Source organism: Balaenoptera ricei, chromosome 6, assembly GCF_028023285.1.
Source record: "Balaenoptera ricei isolate mBalRic1 chromosome 6, mBalRic1.hap2, whole genome shotgun sequence".
NCBI lineage: Eukaryota > Metazoa > Chordata > Mammalia > Artiodactyla > Balaenopteridae > Balaenoptera > Balaenoptera ricei.
In genome coordinates, this window is record NC_082644.1 from 36809789 (window position 1) to 36835163 (window position 25375).

The 25375-nt window shown below is 44.1% G+C and overlaps 1 protein-coding gene across 8 annotated transcripts in view; it reads right to left on the reverse strand.

Annotated features, from left to right (window-relative positions):
* Positions 1-6688: 6688 nt before the first annotated feature.
* The window catches only part of DAPK1 (death associated protein kinase 1), a 212205-nt gene continuing 193518 nt past the window's right edge, over positions 6689-25375 (reverse strand). For 7 of the 8 annotated variants that reach the window (XM_059924486.1, XM_059924487.1, XM_059924488.1 and 4 more), the window contains 6 exons: positions 24402-24599; positions 23191-23329; positions 21947-22067; positions 19158-19346; positions 7724-8952; positions 6689-7271 (listed from right to left, as the gene is read on the reverse strand). In XM_059924486.1, coding sequence (XP_059780469.1) covers positions 7238-7271; positions 7724-8952; positions 19158-19346; positions 21947-22067; positions 23191-23329; positions 24402-24599 — 1910 coding nt within the window. In that variant the 3' untranslated portion in view covers positions 6689-7237. The other variant, XM_059924489.1, reaches the window with a different exon arrangement.

Here is a 25375-nt window from a genome sequence, read left to right on the forward strand (position 1 = left end):
GTAAAACGAAAAGCTACTTATTATGGGAAAACAGCTTCAGGCTACAGCTTTTGGGGACAGAGAGAAGTAAAATTCACCTTCATTTCTCATTTTCAGGATGGCATTCTTGCCAAAATGATGAATGAGAATCAAATCAAGTCTGCCTTTGTCCAGTTTATGGAAAGATAAGTAAAATGTCACGAGGCGAAAGCAGTCAGCTAAATTCACAAATTAGAACCTTCTACAAAATAACCGGATTTGCATTTTTGCCCTGGGGCTGGGCGTTCTCTGCATGAAAGGGTCTTTAGTGGGGATCTTCACTGTCTACAGCCTGTTTTGACTGATAAGTTCATCCAGTAGTTTCCCAATATGCTGGACAGGGACCCAGCCGGATGGCTGGCTCCCGGGGTCAGCAATGTCTGTCGGCTGGAGAACTGGGACCCCTGAGCGGGATGGCAGGGAGGCCACACAAATAGAAGAGACCAGAGCACCAGGAAGTGCCTCGCCAATGACAGAAGCCTGCACAGAAACTCGGGACATCAAACCAGACAGAGAAGGATGTCTACCATGACAATTGGTTAATGAGTGTTTACAATTGCACGAACATATAAAATAAGTTACTAAATGAGAAAACCCAGCATGTCAGAAAATCCTACAGCTCATATGTGTATATATATATACTTGATAGAGGTTCCCCAGATTTGAAAATAATTCTCAAAATTTATATGGCATTACTAAAAATGAGTTTTGAAGCTGAGAGTTTTCTAAACAATCAATAACTATAATTATTAACTAATCATCTTCATCTCTCATGATGGTGGAAAGATTGAATTTTCTTTCCATTCTTGCTAAAAGAATGATATTATAAAAGCTGTTATAAGCAGCAAAAAATGTAGTAAGAAAGAATCATAAGGTTAGTAGATAAAATAACGTTTTTCTGGGAAAATAGAAATCTAGACATTAGATTTCTATTTTCCCAGAAAAGAGAGCAACACAAATGCAATTTTTTGCTCAGCGATAAATGCTTCTGTCCTTGGATTTTTAATTGTCATGTGACCACACCCCACCCCTACCCCCAAATGTTTCATGTCTAATCCAAAATGTAGGGGGAAAAAAGTGCAAAAAGATGTTTATTCCAATTTTATTTATAATGGGGGAAAATGTTTGAGTATTTCATGGTAAGGAACAGTTAGTTCAATCGGGATATGACAACACTATTTGAATATTATGAGCCATTAAAACTAATGTTTCTGAAGAGCTTCTAGTAACATTGAAAAAGAGCTGTCATGTTACATTAAAAAAAAAAAAGCAAGTACACCAGAAACTAATAGGATATTATACGTCAGTATACTTCAATTTTTAAAAAAACAGCATATAAAATTGTACATTTTGTATGATTTCAGTTCCATTAAAATATTGTATGTCTAGGAAAAAGGTGAAAGGAAAAAAAAACTTTCATTGTATTGCAACTGCCCCGAAAGCCAAAGGGGCACTGTTGAGTCCCAGGGAGGGCTGGCATGGAAGGACCTTGGTTTGCTGCCTTTCGGCACAGAGGTGGGAGCATGGACTGTCAGTAATAAAGGCCTGGCTTCTCCTTCCCATGAAAGTATTGGTCACAGAATCACGTGATTTAGAGGAACCCGCCCTGGCCTCTCTCTAGGCTGACTGGCCTTCCCTTCTCGGAAGACAGGAAGCTCATCACTGGCACTGGCTGTGATGTAACCTGAGGCCTGTGCAGAACCCCACGGGGCTCACACTGGGGCAGGAGGATGGCATGGAGTGGGGTGTAAGAAAATTCTCGTGATGATCTGTTAGTCACCCCGGTTGTGGGAAATGGGCACTCATGGCTGAATCAGTGGCAATCCAGGCTCTTGGCCAGAAGAACAAGTCTTTATGGCCAGGGAATCCCTCACCTCATGCATCACATATGCATACACACACTTATACACAATACACACGGCACAGACACACACTTATACACATATACACACATGCGTACACTCATACCCAAATGTCTACATGTATATACACACATATACATACACAGTTACATGTATGTGTGGACACATGCACATGCCACACACATACACATATACTTACGCAATACACTTGTGCACACTTGTGCATACACACACAGTATACACACATACACATGCACTCACAACACACCCACTACATTACAATATAAATACTTAGCAGAGGAGTATAAAGGGCCCCAGTTGTGGTCAGAGGGCCTGACATTTAGTCTAAATTGTTAATAATTGAACCGTGCTGTTTGGTCTAAATCTCTTAAACTCTTTCCTTCCAGCCTCCAAAGAGCGTGGTTGAATCACACCATCTGTAAGATCTCTTTTCATTGTAAAATTCTGTGATTTCGATGGGACAAGACACATTATTCACCAGGAGCTTGTCCCGGTCCTTTTGCTGTACTGCTGACAGGAACCCCGCAGGCTGGAGTCACAGCCTTTGGTGCCTGGCCAGGCCACCCTCACCAAGCGTCAGCCCCTCGAGTGATGGGCATCAGAGTCCAATCCCAGGGCAGCCTCTGCTGTAGGTACCTGTGAAGCTTCTTTCCTGCCCCTCCTCCCCGCTCCCACACACTTCTTTGATTCTTCTGGTCAAAGAATTGCCTTGTGAACAAGAGTCACGGGCAACCTTCTGAGGCTGGGCGTTTCAGCCAGGACTAGCCGCCATTTCCTGGGGTCACTTCCAGCTCTGCCATGCACATTTCCAGAGATGCAGATGGAAGGGGGCTGACTACTCCTTCAGTCCCCTTTCAGGGGCACCTCCCTGACCAGGCGTTCAGTGGGGACAGAAGTTTCTGTCCCTGACGTGGCCCCTGCCTGGCAGCTGCTGAGTCCTCTCACCAGCACGTGACCTTTGGCTGCAATGATAAAAGTGACCTCAACCTCAGGTGGCCGCCCAAAGCACAGTCACTGTCCCTGAAAATAGCCCCCTGAGAGCAAATTCCTCGGACAGTCGAGTTGAGTGCCAAGGCTGGTTAGGGGAGCAGGCGCCAGCCCACCAAGCTCTGTGTCCCTGCTGTGAGCCTGGGGCTGGCGCCCATGATAGGCAATAGGTGCTCAGCAAACGTCTGGGGAATGGCGAATCAGAGCACGTTACCCTCATAGATGGTGTGGCCTAAGTCGTCAAGAATCCAAAGTCCTGGGGCTTCCCTGGTGGCGCAGTGGTTAAGAATCCACCTGCCAACGCAGGGGACACGGGTTTGAGCCCTGGTCCGGGAAGATCCCACATGCCACGGAGCAACTAAGCCTGTGTGCCACAACTACTGAGCCTGTGCGCTAGAGCCCGCAAGCCACAACTACTGAGCCTGTGTGCCACAACTACTGAGCCTGTGCGCTAGAGCCCGCAAGCCACAACTACTGAGCCCGTGTGCCACAACTACTGAGCCTGCGAGCCACAACTACTGAGCCCGTGAGCCACAACTACTGAAGCCCGCGCGCCTACAGCCCGTGCTCCACAACAAGAGAAGCCACCACAATGAGAAGCCTGCGCACGTAACAGAGTAGTCCCTGCTCGCTGCAACTAGAGAAAGCCCACGCACAGCAACAAAGACCCAACATAGCCAAAAAAAAAAAAAAAGAATCCAAAGTCCTTAAAAGACTGTTGGTGCCATCCCAGGTATGAATTCAAACTGAAAAACAAACAAAAAAACCCCAAAACACTGAACAATAAACAACAACAAAAAAGAAGCCAAACAAAATTCTCACCTCTTCCTCCCATGATAACCATTTTACAGGTTTTTTTAAAATAAAAAATATCAACTCTTCTAAAAAGCAATCTTTCATGTTTTTAATCCCCCCTTCCCCATAGTGGGGGGCACAGGCTTCGCTGGACTGCTCTGAACACATGGGCAGTCCTGTATATTACTCAGCAAGCTTTACTGTTACCTGGATATTTTTAGGTTACAGCTTTATCTTTTTTCTCTTGTTCTTAAAAAATTGTGCTAAAATAAATATAATTTTTTTTCATTTTAACCACTTGTAACCGCATAGTGCAGTGGCAGTAAATACATTGACATTGGTGTGCAACCATCACCACTATTCACCTCCAGAACTTTTTTCACGTTGCAAAACTGCAACTATCCTTTTACTCTTAATGAAGCTTTTCAGTTCAAATCTACCCTTCGGTTTTACAGCCTGGCTGGCATCTAGCTGCTGCTGAGGCAGGAATAGCCAGGCCCAGACTTTCATTTTGGAGTGGCTTTTCTGGGGTCACACCATCAGGGTTTGGTAAGACTGGTGCAGACTCTGGACACTGATAGGACCAAATGTAGTTTTATGGTTTCAGGAAATCCTGTAGTTTTAATTGTAAACCCCTTTCTGCAAAAAAGACCACCCAGAGTTCTGATTCCTTTCCGAAGGTGTGGGATCCAGATTCTGGAAACAATCAGAACTCTCAGAAGTGCCCTCCAGCCCGTGCCAGGGAGGCTTCGGGTCCCTAGGATGCTATTGTCCATAGGGGAACCTCAGGCACCCCAGGGCAGCCACAGCTCCCAGGGGATGAGGAACATGTTGCCCGAGTGCATTTTACAGCAACTCTAAGAAAAAGGGTCCATGAAGGGCTGCTTCTGGCTCCTAAGAACCTGTACCTTTTGATTCCCACTGTGGCTGCAGGAAGCGAGCTATGAATGGCCCGGTTTCTCCCCTTCTGCAGGAGGCAGAGCCGGCTACCCATGCTGGGGCTTTGCCAGGCAGTTTCAGCCTAACCAGAGTTCATGGCACTGAAGACCCCGAGATGCCGCCTGGAATGACCCCACAGCATTTCTCAGGGCAGGGCAGTGAGCTCAGTGGACCTTAAACTCTTCAAATTTGTGTAGTAATGATTCCGAAGTATGGCTTCAACATTTCAGGAGCTTAGGTGGCCCCATAACCTTATGGACAGGCACCTGCTTAAAACAAAAGTATAAAGACTCCTGCAGTCCTCTGCTTCATTGGCACAGCATCCTCCCTCTGCCCCTTCCTCCTGTTAACAGAACTCCCTTCTTGGGGGAAACTGCTCCTTTCCCAACACTGTCCTAGGGTCCCCAGGGCTAGGCCAATCTTGTGACTCTCTCTCTCCCAACCACTGGGATGGCTCCATGACCTAGACTGGAGCAGTCAGAATCCTTCTTTGGGATTTTACTTACTGAGGCTGCCAGAGGCAGCCCTTGCCTCCTGGGTCCTAGATCCTGGTGCCGGATCCTGCGATATGAAGCACTTTTGAAGCAGGAGAGATGAAGCTGACGTTCGGGAGGGAGTTGACTCACGAAAAGGAGGTCCTACTCCTCTAAGGCAATCACAATTTCAATTTCAGTGTCATCCTTTTGACGCATATTTACGTGTAGCTTTTAATTTTACTCCATTAATATTTCTTTTCTCCTTATAAAAGTAAATCATGTTTATTACGTACCATTTAGGCAAAACAGAAATGAATTCTACTGCCACAACCGTAGAGAAAATCACCCACATCATTGTAGTCTTTTTCCTTCCAATCTTTTTTCTTTGCCCATTTTTTTTTTTAAAACAGTCTTGAGATTTTACTAAAAATGGGTTTTGTCATTAGAGCTTTTGTCACTTACAGCTGCCATGCAGGTCAAAACTAGGGTTTCTAGTTGATGGCCCGCAGCAGTGTGGTCTCTAAGTAAAAAGACGGGCGGGAAGGTATGTATCTTTTGTAGCAAGTTTTCTCTTGCTCAGCAGGAGCTCCCTCCACCTTTGTATAGGAAGAAAGCTTCCCCTGTTCCCCCATTGCTGAGCCTAAATGATCCAATTTGGTTTGGGGGTTCATCGAAGGAAAATAGGAGGGGCCTCTTTTCTTTAAAGCAAAAATACACGTGAGGGACTTCTCTGGTGGTGCAGTGGTTAAGAATCTGCCTGCCAATGCAGGGGACACGGGTTTGAGCCCTGGTCTGGGAAGATCCCACATGCCGCGGAGCAACTAAGCTCGTGCGCTACAACTACTGAGCTTGTGCTCTAGCACCTGCGTGCCACAACTACTGAAGCCCGCGTGCCACAACTACTGAAGCCCGTGTGCCACAACTACTGAAGCCCGTGTGCCACAACTATTGAAGTCCGCATGCCTAGAGCCCATGCTCCGTAACAAGAGAAGCCACCGCAATGAAAAGCCTGCACACCACAACGAAGAGTAGCCCCTGCTTGCTGCAACTAGAGAAAGCCCGCACCAAGCAACAAAGACCCAACGCAGCCAAAAATAAATAAAAATAAAAATAAATAAATAAAAGAAATACATGTGAAATCACCTGAGCTCTTTCTGCTTCCCCACACCATTCCCAACTTTAGTAATAATTAAGCACCTAATAAACTGGGTTGATTTCCACCCCTGAGAGTTTAGGTTTAATCACTTTCTGGACTGGTTTGTCCCATGAGGTGGGGTACTGGCAAATGAAAACAAAACAAAGAAAAAGAATCCCTTTTGAATTAAACACCAACAAACTAATGCAACAAGCAACAGTTTATTTATTAAAAAAAAAAAAAAGGAAAAGAAAAAAAAGAACTAAAAAGAAAAGAAGACCTTTTTTTACTATATCTTATAGATTAAGTAAAAATACCTGTATTAATATATATGTATATACATACTGCATATATATATATACATATGATATAACATTAAAATTACATGCTTCTCAGGACAGAAGAATTAGGACATGTTCCCTTATTTCGATTTAAAACTCTATCACAATTTAAAATCACTGCAAGAAAACTTGCTTCCTTTATTTTCTTTTTGAGACTTCAAGTACAGGAAGTTATCAAACCAGGATCTAAATATGGAGAACCATCTGCTATGCACAAATGACAACAAACTGCCACAAATCATGAGTCGGGGGTCTTCTGAATTCTCACACAGGTCTTGGCTCCCTACAACAGTGTCAGCCTTCTACCTGAGATGACAGGGGATGATGAAGCGTGACAGTCTGCAGGTTCCACGTGGATGTTCACACTGACGTTGAAACAAAAGCAAACACAAACATGTCTTATCGTAGCAACAACACTGGCCATGAAATTGCTCTAGAGGAGGTTTCTTTCTCCCCTTTCCTTGTCAAAGGAAACACAAAAATTGCCAAAAAAAACAAAAAAACAAAAACAAAAAAACCTCGGGTGAAGCACCTCTGGCGATGATCAGCATACAGCAAGAGACAGAGAGGGAGCGTTTCTTTCGCGACAGCTCCGGGCTGACTTGGATGATTTCAAACACACCCTCTTCTGCAAAAGGCACTCACATATTGTCTGTTTATAAATCATACAGTGGGATTCCTTACATGGGAGTTTTTCCTACAAATATAAAAGAGATAAGCTGAGGACATGGTATAACAAAGAAAAGAGTATAAGAAATACACATTTTGGATAAATGTCCACTTTCTTTAAAAAGGACAATCAATATAATACTTTAAAAAAATTTCATTGAAAAGTTAGGAATTCCAGTAAAATTATCAGTAAGAAGCAAGGTACTAGAGGATGAGAGATGGAGGGAGGCTAGCTTTTCAAATGGCCAAAGGAAAGGATAGGGTCTGCTCTTAAACTAGAAAGACCATTCACACACGACGCAATGTGTGAGAGGAGGGAGGTAGTAGCAGAGAAATAGGTGAAGCGGAAGGGAGGGTGGCGTCCTTCAGGATGTGGGCGTAGGAAGGGACGCGCCAGAATCTCCAGTGGGAAAGATGGGCTGTGTTCCCCTTGCCTCTGTAGTTGGAAGAGACCCTGCCCAAGCCAAAGGCTGCCCTCACCGGGACACGACCGAGCTAATGGAATTATAAGATGTGCCACTGTTGCAGCTTGAGGCGTAGGCCTCCTGGCCGTTGCTGTCGAGGTTGATTTTGAACACAGAGGACGCCTTCAGTAGGAAGTCCGCCGCATCCCGGCGCCCCAGCTCCCTCAGTTTGGACATGAGGATGCCGACCGTGCTCTCGGGGTAGGAGGTCCATTCCCGGAGCAGGGCGTGGACCGGGCTCGGGAGGAACTCCTTGGGAGACCCGTTATTGGTGTTGTACTTTGCCACAAGGTCGGGGAGACCCAAGTTCATGGCGAGAAGGCACCAGTCCTTCCCCATGGGATCGGGTGGGTCCAGCAGGCGACTGAGTTTCCTCCGCGTCAGGAGGTTCAGATCTGACGCATGGATGTCCATGCCCAGGCTGGCCTGTGAATAGACGTCGTGACAGCCGAAGCACATGATGCTGCTGAAGCTCTCCTTGTACCCGCCCATGGTGTTAGTCAGCGAGGTCTCCTTGAGGGTCTGTGCCCGGAAGAAGTCTCGCGGCTGGTAGATCATGACGGGCTCGTGGTGCTCTCTCAGCTGCTGGGGGCTCAGGTAGTGCTTCACCGTCAGCAGCCCGGGCAGCGTGGTGGCCATGACATTCTCGATGGTGCTGCACACCGAGTCCAGCAGGAGGCAGCACTTGATCTTTTCCGTCTCCAGACCGCGCACCTGGACCTCGATGCCCTGGCCGTGGTTGACCAGGAGCACCAGCAGCTCGGCCCCACGGTTGGCAATCTTGCAGCCGTTCACCCACAGGCGGATGTCCGCGTCTCCCTCCGCGCTCTGCTGGTGGATCCACCTGCACAGGTTCACCTGCACCTTGTGAAAGATGCCGCACGGGAAGGGCGTGAGGTGCTCCACGGGGACGATGCGCACGCCACCGTAGACCCGCACCTCGTCCTCCTCATCCGTCCAGGACCGGTGCAGGTTGTCAGTCTTGATCAGGGCGGGGATGTCCACCATGGTACCGCTGCTCAGGTCCCGGGCGCAGATATCCATGGCATCTAGAATCTGCAGCAGCTCCTCCACGTCGCTGTCGGGCACCAGGCGCTGGACGTCCTCCATGGTGTAGCGGCCCCGGTAATGGTGCAGGGCCCGTGGGGTCTCGACGGAGAGCAGCTTCCCCAGAACGTTGGTGCAGAGCCAGCGGGGGTCTAGGAGCAGCACGTCCTGGACGGTTTCACTCTGCATGATGTTGATCTGCCAGAGGGGACAACGGGAAGTCACACATAGGAACATAAACGGCCAGATGCTTCAGCTGCTCAGAGCACTAAAGGGCCTGAGCAGGGATGAAATCTGTGCAGATATTGTAAGGAATGACTCAGCACATTCATATGGACAGATCTCAAAAATCAATACTGAGGCAAAAAACCAGCTTGGCAATGTCATAAGGGAGATTCTGAAAAAACTACCTTTGACCCTTATAAAAGGTCAATGTAATAAAAGACAGAAAGAGAGAGAGAGAGGGTAGCCAAATGCAATGGGTGATTTTTGACTGGATTCTGAATCCCCAAATAAATACACAAATGAATAAAATTAGCTATAAATGAAATTACTGGGACAAGTGGCAAACACTTGAATGAGGACTATAAATTCAACAGTAGTATTATATCAATGTTATGTTTCCAGGAAGTGATAATTAATTATATTGTGGTTATGTGGGAGAATGTCTTTCTCTTTAGGAGGTACAAGCTAAATATTTAGGGGTGAAAGGTCATGATGTTTGCAAAGCAAATAAATAAATAGAAGAGAAAGAGATAAAGCAAATGTAGCAAAATGTAAACAACTGGTTAAATTAGGTGTCGAGGATATGAGGAGATATTGTACTAGTCTTCCAACTTCTCTGAATGATTGAAATTTTTCAAAAAAGATTCAGAATGTTACAATATTAGACTGTTAGGTAAATTTTTAACACACATACATATAAAAAGGGTCTAGAAAGATACGCTACCATGACAGTGGTTGGCCCTGGAGTGGTGAGAGAGGAAGGTGGCGAGAGGTGGCCAAAAGGGACTTAAGCTTTTCCTGTCACATTCATTTCTTTAAAAAGCAGAAGTCAGAAAGAAAAAAAAAAGTGACAAAAAATAGAAGCAACTTTCCCCTTTACTGAACACTTAACCCTCCCTCCCTTCCCTCCCTATTCTGGGCTAGTTCTACAAAGAACGGTGATCCAAGGTGGACTCCATTCTCACGTGGAGGCTGAGACCCTGGACCTGTTTGCACCAGAAGTACTTTTCTCCCCACAGTCTGGTTTAAATCTTTGAGATGCCCTGTAGATATGATTCTGTTCAAAATTGAGACTTAGAGTGTACATTTCTGGAATGTGGAGCAGTAGCTACTTAATTTTTGATAAGGCATTTGGTGGAATACTGCCTGCAGTTCAGTCCTAGACACAACTATCTCCTCAGGGTCACAAAAGACAGACTGATAAACTGTGCCGTATTGGAGGAGACTAAGGAGACAGATGACTGAGTGCAGTGTGGGATCCTGAGCCGAAAAAAGACAGGACAACTGATGAAATCTGAATAAGATCCTTAGGTTACTTATTAGAGGGCAGGAATAGTACTGGAGGAGGGGCTGGGGGCCAATGAGAATGGGGGCCGCCTGATTTAGATTTCCCTTCTTTTTTATTCTGCCTTCACTTACCTATTAAAGTCTCAAGGGCAAGGAGGGATGTCGTGTCAAATAATGTGGATTAATTGCTATGAGCTAGAAAATTGCTGGCAAATGCCACAAGGCAAGAGAATACTGTATTAAAAAGAGTGAGTTTATTATTATGGTGACAATATATATTTTTATATCTAGCACTATATTACAATGTTAGGTTTGGTCCCTTGCTTATCCCCACCCTTGGATTCAATCATTTAAAGTACTGCTGGAGAGACCTTCAAGATGGTGGAGGAGTAAGACATGGAGCTTACCCTCCTCCCCACAAATACATCAGAAATACACCTACATGTGGAACAACTCCTACAGAACACCTACTGAACGCTGGTAGAAGACTTCAGACTTCCCAAAAGGCAAGAAACTCCCCATGTACCTGGGTAGGACAAAAGAAAAAAGAAAAAACAGAGACAAAAGAATAGGGATGGGAACTGCACCAGTGGGAGGGAGCTGTGAAGGAGGAAAAGTTTCCACACACTAGGAAGCCCCTTCACTGGTGGTGACAGGGGGTGGGGGTGGGGGTGGGGGTTGGGGGGGAAGCTTCGGAGCCACGGAGGAGAGCGCAGCAACAGGGGTGCAGAGGGCAAAGCAGAGAGATTCCCGCACAGAGGATTGGTGCCGACCAGCACTCACCAGCCCGAGAGGCTTGTCTGCTCACCCGCCAGGACGGGTCGGGGCTGGGAGCTGAGGCTCGGGCTTCGGAGGTCAGACCCCAGGGAGAGGACTGGGGTTGGCTGAGTGAACACAGCCTGAAGGGGGCCAGTGCACCACAGCTAGCCGGGAGGGAGTCCGGGAAAAAGTCTGGACCTGCCTAAGAGTCAAGAGACCATTGTTTCGGGATGCACGAGGAGAGGGGATTCAGAGCACCGCCTAAACGAGCTCCAGAGATGGGAGCAAGCTGCGGCTATCTGCCTGGACACCAGAGAGACAGGCATGAGATGCTAAGGCTGCTGCTGCAGCCAGCAAGAAGCCTGTGTGCGAGCACAGGTCACTATCCACACCTCCCCTCCTGGGAGCCTGTGCAGCCCGCCACCGCCAGGGTCCCATGATCCAGGGACAACTTCCCTGGGAGAACACACGGCACGCCTCAGGCTGTTGCAACGTCACACCAGCCTCTGCCCACCACAGGCTCGCCTCACATTCTGTACCCCTCCTTCCCCCTGGCCTGAGTGAGCCAGAGCACCCTAATCAGCTGCTACTTTAACCCCATCCTGTCTGAGCGAAGAAGAGACGCCCTCAGGCGACCTACATGCAGAGGCGAGGCCAAACCCAAAGCTGAACCCCAGGAGCTGTGCGAACAAAGAAGAGAAAGGGAAATCTCTCCCAGCAACCTCAGGAGCAGCGGATTAAATCTCCACAATCAACTTGATGTGCCCTGCATCTCTGGAATACCTGAATAGAAAACAAACCATCCCAAAATTGAGGCAGTGGACTTTGGGAGCAACTGTGGACTTGGGGTTTGCTTTCTGCATCCAATTTTTTTTGGTTTTGTGTTTATTGTAGTTTAGTATTTAGAGTTTATTATCATTGGTAGATTTATTTATTGATTTGGTTGCTCTCTTACTTTTTTAATATATATATAGATATATATATATATTTTTCCTTTTTCTCTTTTTGTGAGTGTGTATGTGTATGCTTCTTTGGGTGATTTTGTCTGTATAGTTTTGCTTTTACCATTTGTCCTAGGGTTCCGTCTGTTTTTTCCTTTTTTAGTATAGTTTTTAGCACTTGTTATCATTGGTGGATTTGATTTTTTGGTTGCTCTCTTCTTTCTTTTTTTTTAATATTACTTAAATTTTTAAAAAAATTTTTAATAATTTTTTTATTTTAATAACTTTATTTTCCTTCCTTCCTCCCTCCCTCCCTCCCTTCCTCCCATTCTTTCTTTTTTTGTCCCTTTTCTTCTGAGCCATGTGGCTGACTTGGTGCTCTGGGCCGGGTGTCTGGCCTGTGCCTCTGAGGTGGGGGAGCCGTGTTCAGGACATTGGTCCACCAGAGACCTCCTGGCTCCATGTAATATCAAATGGCGAAAGCTCTCCCAGAGATCTCCATCTCAACGCTAAGACCCAGCTCCACTCAATGACCAGCAAGCTCCAGTGCTGGACACCTTAGGCCAAACAACTAGCAAGACAGGAACATAAACCCACACATTAGCAGAGAGACTGCCTAAAATCATAATAAGGTCACAGTTACTCCAAAACATACCACTGGACACGGTCCTGCCCACCAGAAAGACAAGATCCAGCCTCATCCACCAGAACACAGACACTAGTCCCCTCCACCAGGAAGCCTACACAACCCACTGAACCAACCTTAGGCACTGGGGGCAGACACCAAAAACAATAGGGACTACAAACCTGCAGACTGCGAAAAGGAGACCCTACACACAGTAAGTTAAGCAAAATGAGAAGACAGAGAAACACACAGCAGATGAAGGAGCAAGGTAAAAATCCACCAGATCAAACAAATGAAGAGGAAATAGGCAGTCTACCTGAAAAAGGATTCAGAGTAATGACAGTAAAGATGATCCAAAATCTTGGAAATAGAATGGAGAAAATTCAAGAAACGTTTAACAAGGAACTGGAAGAACTAAAGAGCAAACAAACAGTGATGAACAACACAATAAATGAAATTAAAAATTCTCTAGAAGGAATCAATAGCAGAATAACTGAGGCAGAAGAACGGATAAGTGACCTGGAAGATAAAATACTGGAAATAACTACCACAGAGCAGAATAAAGAAAAAAGAATGAAAAGAATTGAGGACAGACTCAGAGACCTCTGGGACAACATTAAACGCACCAACATTCAAAGTATAGTGGTCCCAGAAAAAGAAGAGAAAAAGAAAGGGACTGAGAAAATATTTGAAGAGATTATAGTTGAAAAATTCCCTAATATGAAAAAGGAAGTAGTCAGTCAAGTCCAGGAAGCACAGAGAGTCCCATACAGGATAAATCCAAGGAGAAACATGACAAGACACATACTAATAAAACTATCAAAAATTAAATACAAAGAAAAAATATTAAAAGCAGAATGGGAAAAGCAACTATTAACATACAAGGGAATCCCCAAAAGGTTAATAGCTGATCTTTCAGCAGAAACTCTGTAAGCCAGAGGGAGTGGCAGAACATATTTAAAGTGATGAAAGGGAAAAACCTACAACCAAGATTACTCTACCCAGCAAGGATCTCATTCAGATTCGACAGAGAAATTAAAACCTTTACAGACAAGCAAAAGCTAAGAGAATTCAGCACCACCAAACCAGCTTTACAACAAATGCTAAAGGAACTTCTCTAGGCAGGAAACATAAGAGAAGGAAAAGGCCTACAATAGCAAACCCAAAACAATTAAGAAAATGGTTATAGGAAAATACATATCGATAATTACCTTAAATGTAAATGGATTAAATGGTCCAACCGAAAGACAAAGACTGGCTGAATGGATACAAAAACAAGACCTGTATATATGCTATCTACAAGAGACCCACTTCAGATCTAGTGACACATACAGACTGAAAGTGAGGGAATGGAAAAAGATATTCCATGCAAATGGAAATCAAAAGAAAGCTGGAGTAGCAATTCTCATATCAGACAAAAGAGACTTTAATATAAAGACTATTTCAAGAGACAAAGAAGGACACTACATAATGATCCAGGGATCAATCCAAGAAGAAGATATAACAACTGTAAATATTTATGCACCTAACATAGGAGCACCTCAATACATAAGGCAAATGTTAACAGCCATAAAAGGGAAAATCGACAATAACACTATCATAGTAGGGGACTTTAACACCCCACTTTCACCAATGGACAGATCATCCAAAATGAAAATAAATAAGGAAACACAGCTTTAAATGATACATTAAACAAGATGGACTTAATTGATATTTATAGGACATTCCATCCAAAAACAAAAGAATACACTTTCTTCTCAAGTGCTCATGGAACATTCTCCAGGATAGATCATCTTAGGTCACAAATCAAGCCTTGGTAAATTTAAGAAAATTGAAATCATATCAAGTATCTTTTCTGACCACAATGCTATGAGAGTAGATATCAATTACAGGAAAAAAGCTGTAAAGAATACAAACACATGGAGGATAAACAATACACTACTAAATAACGAAGAGATCACTGAAGAAATCAAAGAGGAAATCAAAAAATACCTAGAAACAAATGACAATGAAAACAGGATGACCCAAAACCTATGGGATGCAGCAAAAGCGGTTCTAAGGGCTTCCCTGGTGGTGCAGTGGTTGAGAATCTGCCTGCCAATGCAGGGGACACGGGTTCGAGCCCTGGTCTGGGAAGATCCCACATGCCACGGAGCAACTGGGCCCGTGAGCCACAATTACTGAGCCTGCGCGTCTGGAGCCTGTGCTCTGCAACAAGAGAGGCCACGATGGTGAGAGGCCCGCGCACCGCGATGAAGAGTGGTCCCCACTTGCCGCAACTAGAGAAAGCCCTCGCACAGAAACGAAGACTCAACACAGTCATAAATAAATAAATAAATAAATAAAAAGAACGTGAATTTCTTAAAAAAAAAAAAAAAGAAATGTCAAAAAAAAAAAAGCGGTTCTAAGAGGGAGGTTTATAGCAATACAATACTACCTCAAGGAACAAGAAACATCTTAAATTAACAAGCTAACCTTACACCTAAAGCAATTAGAGAAAGAAGAACAAAAAAACCCAAATTTAGCAGAAGGAAAGAGATCATAAAGATCAGATCAGAAATAAATGAAAAAGAAATGAAGGAAACGATACCAAAGATCAATAAAACTAAAAGCTGGTTCTTCGAGAAGATAAACAAAATTGATAAACCATTAGGCAGACTCATCAAGAAAAAAGAGAAGACTCAAATCAATAGAATTAGAAATGAAGAAGGAGAAGTAACAACTGACACTGCAGAAATACAAAGGATCATGAGAGATTACTACAAGCAACTCTATGCCAATAAAATGGACAACCTGGAATAAATGGACAAATTCTTAGAAAAGCAAAACCTTCCAAGACTGAACCAGGAAGAAATAGAAAATATGAAGAGACCAATCACAAGCACTGAAATTGAGACTGTGATTAAAAATCTTCCAACAAACAAAAGCCCAGGACCAGATGGCTTCACAGGTGAATTCTATCAAACATTTAGACAAGAGCTAACACCTATCTTTCTCAAACTCTTCCAAAATATAGCAGAGGGAGGAACACTCCCAAATTGATTCTATGAGGCCACCACCAACCTGATACCAAAACCAGACAAAGATGTCACAAAGAAAGAAAACTACAGGCCAATATCACTGATGAACATAGATGCAAAAATCCTCAACAAAATACTAGCAAAGAGAAGCCAAGAGCACATTAAAAGGATCATACACCATGATCCAGTGGGGTTTACCCCAGGAATGCAAGGATTCTTCAATATACGCAAATCAATCAATGTGATAAACTATATTAACAAACTGAAGGAGAAAACCCAAACCATATTAACAAACTGAAGGAGAAAAACCATATGATCATCTCAGCAGATGCAGAAAAAGCTTGTGACAAAATTCAACACCCATTTATGATAAAAACCCTTCAGAAAGTAGGCACAGAGGGAACTTAGCTCAACATAATAAAGGCCATATATGACAAACCCACAGCCAACATTGTTCTCAATGGTGAAAAATTGAAACCATTTCCTCTAAGATCAGGAACAAGACAAGGTTGTCCACTCTCCCCACTATTATTCAACATAGTTTTGGAAGTTTTAGCCACAGGAATCAGAGAAGAAAAATAAGTAAAAGGAATCCGAGACAGAAAAGAAGAAGCAAAGCTGTCACTGTTTGCAGATGACATGACGCTATACACAGAGAATCCTAAAGATGCTACCAGAAAACTACTAGAGCTAATCAATGAATTTGGTAAAGTAGCAGGATACAAAATTAATGAACAGAAATCTCTTGCATTCCTATATACTAATGAATGAAATACCTAGGAATAAACCTACCTAAGGAGACAAAAGACCTGTATGCAGAAAACTATAAGACACTGATGAAAGAAAAAAGATGATACAAACAGATGGAGAGATATACCATGTTTTTTGATTGGAAGAATCAACATTGTGAAAATGACTATACTACCCAAAGCAATCTACAGATTCAATGCAATCCCTATCAAACTACCAATGGCATTTTTCACAGAACTAGAACAAAAATTTCACAATTTCTTTGGAAACACAAAAGACCCTGAATAGCCAATGCAATCTTGAGAAAGAAAAACAGGGCTGGAGGAATCAGGCTCCCTGACTTCAGACTATACTACAAAGCTACAGTAATCAAGACAGTATGGTACTGGCACAAAAACAGAAATATAGATCAATGGAATAGGATAGAAAGGCCAGAGATAAACCCACGCACATATGGTCACCTTATTTTTGATAAAGGAGGCAAGAATATATAATGGAGAAAAGACAGCCTCTTCAATAAGTGGTGTTGGGAAAACTGGACAGCTGCATGTAAAAGAATGAAATTAGAACACTACCTAACACCATACACAAAAATAAACTCAAAATGGATTAAACACCTAAATGTAAGGCCAGACACTATCAAACTCTTAGAAGAAAACATAGGCAGAACACTGTATGACATAAATCACAGCAAGAACCTTTTGACACACCTCCTAGAGCAATGGCAATAAAAACAATAATAAACAAATGGGACCTAATGAAACTTCAAAGCTTTTGCACAGCAAAGGAAAACATAAACAAGACGAAAAGACAACCCTTAGAATGGGAGAGAATATTTGCAAATGAAGCAACTGACAAAGGATTAATCTCCAAAATGTAAAAGCAGCTCATGCAGCTCAATATCAAAAAAACAAACAACCCAATCCAAAAATGGGCAGAAGACTTAAATAGACATTTCTCCAAAGAAGATATACAGACAGCCAACAAACACATGGAAGAATGCTCAACATCACTAATCATTAGAGAAATGCAAATCAAAACTACAATGAGGTATCACCTCACACCAGTCAGAATGGCCATGATCAAAAAATCTACAAACAATAAATGCTGGAGAGGGTGTGGAGAAAAGGGAACCCTCTTGCACCGTTGGTGGGAATGTAAATTGATACAACCACTATGGAGAACAGTATGGAGGTTCCTTAAAAAACTAAAAATAGAACTACCACATGACCCAGGAATCCCACTACTGGGCATATACCTTGAGAAAACCATAATTCAAAAAGAGTCATGTACCACAATGTTCATTGCAGCTCTATTTACAATAGCCAGGACATGGGAGCAACCTAAATGTCCATAGACAGATGAATGGATAAAGAAGATGTGGCACGTATATAAAATGGAATATTACTCAGCCATAAAAAGAAACGAAATTGAGTTATTTGTAGTGAGGTGGATGGACCTAGAGTCTGTCATACAGAGTGAAGTAAGTCAGAAAGAGAAAAACAAATACCGTATGCTAACACACATATATGGAATCTAAAAAAAAAAAGAAAATGGTTCTGAAGAACCTAGTGGCAGGACAGGAATAAAGACGCAGACATAGAGAATGGACCTGAGGACATGGGGAGGGGGAAGGGTAAACTGGGAAGAAGTGAGAGAGTGGCATTGACATATATACACTACCAAATGTAAAATAGTTAGCTAGTGGGAAGCAGCCGCATAGCACAAGGAGATCAGCTCCGTGCTTTGTGACCACCTAGAGGGGTGGGTTAGGGAGGGTGGGAGGGAGATGCAAGAGGGAGGGGATATGGGGATATATGTATACATATAGCTGATTCACTTTGTTATAAAGCAGAAACTAACACACCATTGTAAAGCAATTATACTCCAATGAAGATGTTACCAAAAAAAAAAAAGATAAAGTACTGCTGGAGGGGCCAGTAGATTAGCCTGTAGTTTCACTGGAATTCAAAGACTGACACAATCACTGCTTGAGGCTCTAGTTTTTAGGGTCACTGGCTTCTTGATTCAAGTAGAATTTCAAACCTATGTAATCCATGGCCAAGGGCTCCACATGGCACGTGAGACTGGGCAGGGAAGCTTCTGGTTTGTAAAATTCCTGGAACTGCTTCTGGTTTTTCATATTTAGAACTGTTCTTGGCCCATACTAGCTTACACTGTCTCCTGATTTCACATGAAGGAAGAATGTGAAGGCTATGCGCCCTTGAGAGGGAAAGGCAGCATACGAAGCAATTAGAACAGGGTTCCCAAACTGCACCCCAGAGCTGAACCAGGAAGAGAGATTCCTATTTCTTGGTCATTTCTGGGGATCACTGCTTGCCGTGTCTTAGTGTCTCCAGATGCTCTCTCCCTGAAGATACGTCACTACTATTTCTTGATTGTCTGTGAGCCCAAGAGGTCTGTTTGGAGCTGATACACTCCATGGAGAGCAGCCATCCTGAAGGCTGCAGGAATCACAGCTAAGCTTCAGCTGCCCCGGGGAGAGAGAGGAGAGGCCCAGTCACCCAGTGTAGCAGGAACTGTGCTCCCAAACTAAGAGAAGCCGGAAAACAAACCAACCAAAGCAAGACAAAACAACAGCTCTTAAGGTGAACAGGAGAGCAAAGAACCGCAGTTCGGGGAATCACTCGAGGCTTCCTGTGATAGTCACACGTCTGGAAACATCATGGGTAGTGGGCAGTTGCCACTCGGCCTCTGCGGCTCATCCCACCTTCAAACACTGGAAATGCATCCCAGGGCCCCCGCCCAGACCCTTGCCAGGGCTGGAGCCCTCACCTCGCCGGCACTGTGGAGCTGCTGGGCGATGTGCCGGAGGTCCGCCTCGCTGGCCAGGGGGTTCAGCTGGTCCTGCACGTCGTACACAAACTGCTGCAATGACATCAGCTGGTTGGGTCCGTTGAGCTTCCTCCAGGAGGGCAGCGTGGAGATGATTTTCTCACACAGGTGAGTCATTGGAGGGCAGACCTAGAACATGCAGAACAGGCAGGTCAACGCACAGCTGTGGGGACTCAGGAGGAGCTGGGATAAAACGATGCCGCTCACATATGCACTGTTGCATGTAATTCTTTGGATGCACCAGTGCTTTTTGGGTAAGTACTGGGGCAGTTTTGTTTTTTCAGTGTTGCCTTTAGGCAGAATGTATTTAACAAATATAAAATTTTATAGAGGCTTTCATTTTCACTGCTCGTTTTAAATAGATGGCAAGGCTTCACAAAAAATGGCTTTGAAATTGTGGACTCAATTAACTAACGTTCACTAACTCCTAATGTTTTCCTCCCTCCCTCTCTTGGAGTGAGGGTTTCAGCCAGGTGATGGCCACTTTATGAACAAAGAGACAGGAAAAGAGAGTAAGTATCATTATCATTATTAAATGGCTTTTTACCAGTAAATTAGGTATTCATGGGGATTACTGTTGAAATGTTTCAAATTTGATTAATTCTTGGTAATTGGCTTGAAATGAGGTTTTTTTTTTTTTAATTTTATTTATTTATTTATGGCTGTGTTGGGTCTTCGTTTCTGTGTGAGGGCTTCCTCTAGTTGCGGCGAGCGGGGGCCACTCTTCATCGCGGTGCGCGGGCCTCTCACTATCGCGGCCTCCCTTGTCGCAGAGCACAGGCTCCAGACGCGCAGGCTCAGCAATTGTGGCGCATGGGCTTAGTTGCTCCGCGGCATGTGGGATCTTCCCAGACCAGGGCTCGAACCCACGTCCCCTGCATTAGCAGGCAGATTCTCAACCACTGCGCCACCAGGGAAGCCCTTGAAATGAGTTTTTAATCTCTTAACTTGGTTAAATAAATCAGTCTGTGTTACAGACTCATAATCAGCACACTTTCCTAATTAAAAACCCCATGAGCCATACACGGCACTGCATCATTAATCAGGCAGTCCCTTCTCGAATCTCATCTTTTACACCCCCTACATTCCACTCCCTATTCAACGAACAATATTCCCAGGGATAAAGGCAGTTTGTTTGGTGAGCTTCATCTGCCTGACCGCAGGAGTTGGGGGTGCGCAGGAGGTGAAGCAGACATCATGTGAAGCCACACCCCAGCTCAAGACTCTTCAGGGAGCACAGGCCCTCATCCCACCTGGTGAGCAGGTGCTGAGCCGGTCACAGACCACTGTTCCCAATCGCCACCCACTGGTTTCCGTGACCAGGTTCTCCAAGGCCCTCCAGGCTTACCCCCTGCCCACTGACTCTGCTGTAGTGTAGCCCCCTTTAGAAAGCGAGGGTCAAGCTTCACGAGGGAGGAGAGGGTTCCTGAAAGTTCCAAAAGCATGCCTAGAACTGGAGCCTGGTATTGTAAGCACGGCACTTCTATCAGGCAAACGGTGAGTTATAACTAAAGACGGCACCTGCCAGGCAGGGGAGCGAGAGCCATGTCCTCCCTGTTACACTCGAGCTTAGAAGCAGGAACAGTTCCCGGAGCATTTTTTTTTAGGATTTTTCTATTGGGATATTTGCCCATTTCTTACCCATTTCAGACAGCTTTTTGAATATTATGGATAGCAACCTTTTATATGCCAGGGGCATTGAGAATATTTTTTTCCCAATCTATCTCACCTTTTAACTTTGTTTACGGAATTTATTTGCCAGAAAAAGCTTCTATGTTGTCAAATGTATTTGACAAAATGTTGGTGTATTTTCTTTGAAAACTTCTGAGGTTTTCTATCTTGGCTTAAAAGGTTTCTCAAAGCACTCCTAAGTTATTTTAAACATAAATTATCTTGCATTTCCATCAAGATATTGCTTTATTTTTTACATTTAAAAGCTTTAATCTGCCTACAGTCTATTTTTGGGCTACGTAGTGAGCAGGAGTTCAACCTAGTTTCCTTCTAGGCAAATAGCCAGTTGTGCCAGATCATTGATTAAATAAACATTTTCCCCATTAAATTTAAATAACATCTATGTCCTCTATTAAATTTCTGCAGATGTTCTGATTTACTTCAACACTCACTAATCTATTCCAGTTATTTATTGGTTTATTGATTACAGAGCCTTTATAACATGTTTCATTTATTCTTCTATTGAAATTTTAAGACAAAAACCCAATCTCCTCAATCCCATTCAGATGCTAACTGGAACTGTATAAAGTTTATATAACTTGGGAAAATGAAACACTTAGTAATAAAATCTTGCCATCCAAGAACACCATCTCATTCCATTTGGACAGCTATTATTTTATGCTCTTCAGTGAATTTTGTTGGTGACTGTTCTTCTACTTTTCTGCATTTCCCAAATATTTCACAATAAGTCACTTTTGAATTGCTTTTGTAATTTCTAACAAACAATTTTACTTTTAAACAAACAACCAAAACTGTCAGAATTTCATACACTCTAACCTTGTCCATAACAACGCTTCATCTCAAGGCCATCTCCTTGTTTCTCTACTCTTCCTTCCTTACCCCAGGGTAACAGGATAAAAACATGGCCACGCAGACACCGCGTGCTGGGTCCCATGAAAACCAGACCAAACCCAGAGGGCCACACAAAGAGGCCCAACTCCCGGGTCACTGGATGGTCCGGGGGAAGGTTGGGTCTAGCCCTCCCCAGGTATACTCACCGAAACAATCTGGCTCCGTATTTCTTGCAGGTGATTTCGAAGTACCTTCATGTCCTTAGACCCAGAAGCCCCGGCATCCAGAACAAACAGCTTATTTGAAATGTGAAGATCGTTCCCAAACCTAAGGGAAGAGCAGTGACCGCCTCAGAGTGACGCAGTCTCACCGGGTGTTTCCACAGAGGGCCAGGCTCCTGCTGGCCCAAAAGGCTGGTGGGAGGCAAGGAAGTTCTGGTGGCCTTGCAGGGACACCCCGCACCTGCTGTTGGCTGGACTATGTAATGTCACCCTGGGGTGGAGGCCTGGGGACACCGCCTGCTCCAGGTGCAGACAGGCGCCCCAGCTTCCACAAAACGGGGGAAACAGCTTCCGCCGACGCAGGAAAGGGGAGGCCTAATGCACTCACTTTACAAGGCAGGAGAAGAGATGCTGCTGCAGGTTGATGGAGTGAGAACAGAGGGATGAGTATGAAATAACACCTTAGATCTAAAATATTAGTAGAAGCCCTATTTTTCACATCAGGAAGATAACAGAGAAGTGTTGTCAGTTGATAAACCAAGAATTCAAATTACTAGCATATTAAACAGAAATGCAGGTTCAAACTTTTTTGGGGATAGACACTAAGTAAAAATAGATACTTTTACATTGTGATTCTGTGCACATCCATATTTATAAGTGAAAAAAATGTTTTCCAAAAATACTTGACACAAAATGCACTCTGATATTTTCCATCACATCCTTCTCCCCTCCACTCCACTCCAGACCTCCTAAATGAATTTCATGATCCACTAGCAGGTTGCAACTTACATTTTGAGGAATACTGATGGATGTTCTCACCAAAAAAAAAAAAAAAAAAGTTAAATGGGTGAGGTGACGGATGTGTTAATTAACGAGATGGAGAGAATCCTTTCACATTGTATACATACATCAAATCACCACTTCATACAATTTAAATATCTTACAATTTCACTTGTCAATTATTCCTCCCTAGAGCTGAAAAAAAATACATAAAACAACTAAAAGGAGTTACCTCTGGGCAGTGGTACTCGGGGGTGAGGACAGAAGTGAGAAGGCCGCTGATTTTTATTATGTGCCCTTTACTTCTGTTTGATTTGTTATTATGTGTATTTGTGGCTTTGGTAAAAAAAATTCGACCAAGCCAAAGAGGCCTTTCAGTTCTTTAATTCCTTTCTCTGGGTCACATGACTTTGGCTGTATCACCCCTGAAGATGCAGCAGCCGACTTACCTGTTCCTGACCTCTTTCAGCAACGAGGTGTCTTTGTCATATCCGAACTCGCCTCCAGCTAGACGAGGAATGTTCATGATGTCGGCGTGGGTGGCCACCAGGACAACTCGGAGTGGGTTCTTCAGCTTGCCACCAAAGGCTGAGGGCAGAGAGCAAACCGTTTCACAGGTGGGTCCTCCATCCTGCCCAGGTGAGGTTGGGTGCTCTGCCTGAGGCCTGGGCCGTCTCGCCAGGCGGACATGCAACTTTGCCCGCAGACCTGAGGGCCCCAGGCCTGCTGCTAGGAGTGACCTCTGGAAGGCCTAGGCCTGGCCCAGAATGGAATGAGCCTATTTCCTGGGCCTCCAGGAAGATTGCTCTGAAGTGAACTAGAAGCGACCACAGGGCATAAGGCAGCTTCTCAGATCTTCCTCCAAATAGGCCTTGTTTGCATGGTGAGGAGAGATCTAACCTCTGACCAGGGGGACACCCTTTATAAGACCAGAGCAAGCCCGCTGAATGCAGCACCAGCACAGAAATGGCTCAGAAGGGAGACTCCTGCAGTTCACACAGGCAGAGAGCCTCTCACTTATGGGCGTGTTTAAAACGAAAACATGAAAAACAATGAGAAAGAAAGAGGCAAAATTGGAGGTACCCTGAGGGGAATTAGCCCAATTTATTTTATTATTGTAAGCTTTTCAAAAAAAAATGACTGCTGAGGTTTGCATTTCATCAGGGAAGGCTGCTTCTTTTTTTGTATGAAAAGAACAAAATAAGTCTGTCCATGCTGTCTTTTCCTCTAGGGATAAGGCTAAGATAATGCATTCAGTTATCATGGTTCCTTTTCTTTCATTTTTGATGGAACTACAGAACGAAGGAGAGTTCATTCTATTAATTATGTACCCATTAGGTAAGGCACAGTAGCTGTCAAAGGAGGTATTCCACTTTGCACCTAACAAATATGACTACAGCCCTAAAATGTAGAAAGAAAGCGAGAAATGGCTCTCAAGGAATTGCTCAGAATTGAGTCTTTGTGGCAGAAATATGCAATCATGAAACAACTCCTTGCAGAACAAAACAAACAGCTGAGCCCTAGGAAACTTCTAGAGTGGAAATCTCCTGATAGGAAGGAGGAACAAGGGTTCCCGCAGCTGTTGGCCACAAGCTGTCGGATCCGGGCATGACCAGGGTGCGAGACCGACAGGAAGGGCACGCCCTCCTCCTCGGCTTACCTATGGGCTCTTCAACCGGGACAAGAGACTTCAGAAAACTGAGCCAGAAAATCACTTGATTCAGCTGGATCTCGTAGGGTTCTTCTAGACTGAAAACGACAACATGGATGGACGTGGGATCATTTGCAGCAAAATAGTCATAACAGCAGAAGTATACAGGATTTCCAGAGAACTCCCACACACTGAAATCGCCAACGCCTACAGAGAAAAAGAAAAAGAAAGATTATGATTGTGAAACACCACCACCAAATTTCAATCACAGTTTTTCTCAGCACTTTAGGGATGACCGGTAGGGACAGTGACATTCATAGCATTCATCTATTTATTTATGCATCTATTTAAGTATAGATCTACATATGGAATATTTACATTTCCCTATTTCTTATGTCTATGTCTGTTTTTACATCCATGCCTTTTACAATATCTATATCCATAAACCTACTTATATCTGTATCTGCTTATCCATTTTCCTTAATGCCTTCATTATTGTATCTGTATCTCTATCTCTAGCACATCTACTTATAATACCGCAGAGTGGTACACACACACACACACACGTAACACCCCACACACGTGTGTGTATATGCATGCCTATAAGCATACATGGAAAGGTGTACGTGGACACATATATTTTGTTTTTCACCCCCAAGTATTGGTATATTCACTATGAAATGTAACCTTAATTTTGGTTAAATGGTGACTAAATTCACCTTCCACAGGTGAGTGAGAGACCTGTTTTGGTCGCTCAGAAGGGAGCAGCCTGCCGTGCATAGGTGTAAGATGCAGTCATTGATGAGCAGCTTTGCACAGGAAGGATGTAAGAGGAACCGTGCGGAGATTGGGTCCAAGAGGCCACCTCTGCTGGGGAGGCAGCAGAAGGGGCGGGGGGAGGAAGGCTGTGGGTGTGGGTAGGGGGGCAGCTACTCTCCCACTCTCCCACACAGGAGCTCTGGGGGCGGCTGCTTTTCCCGCAA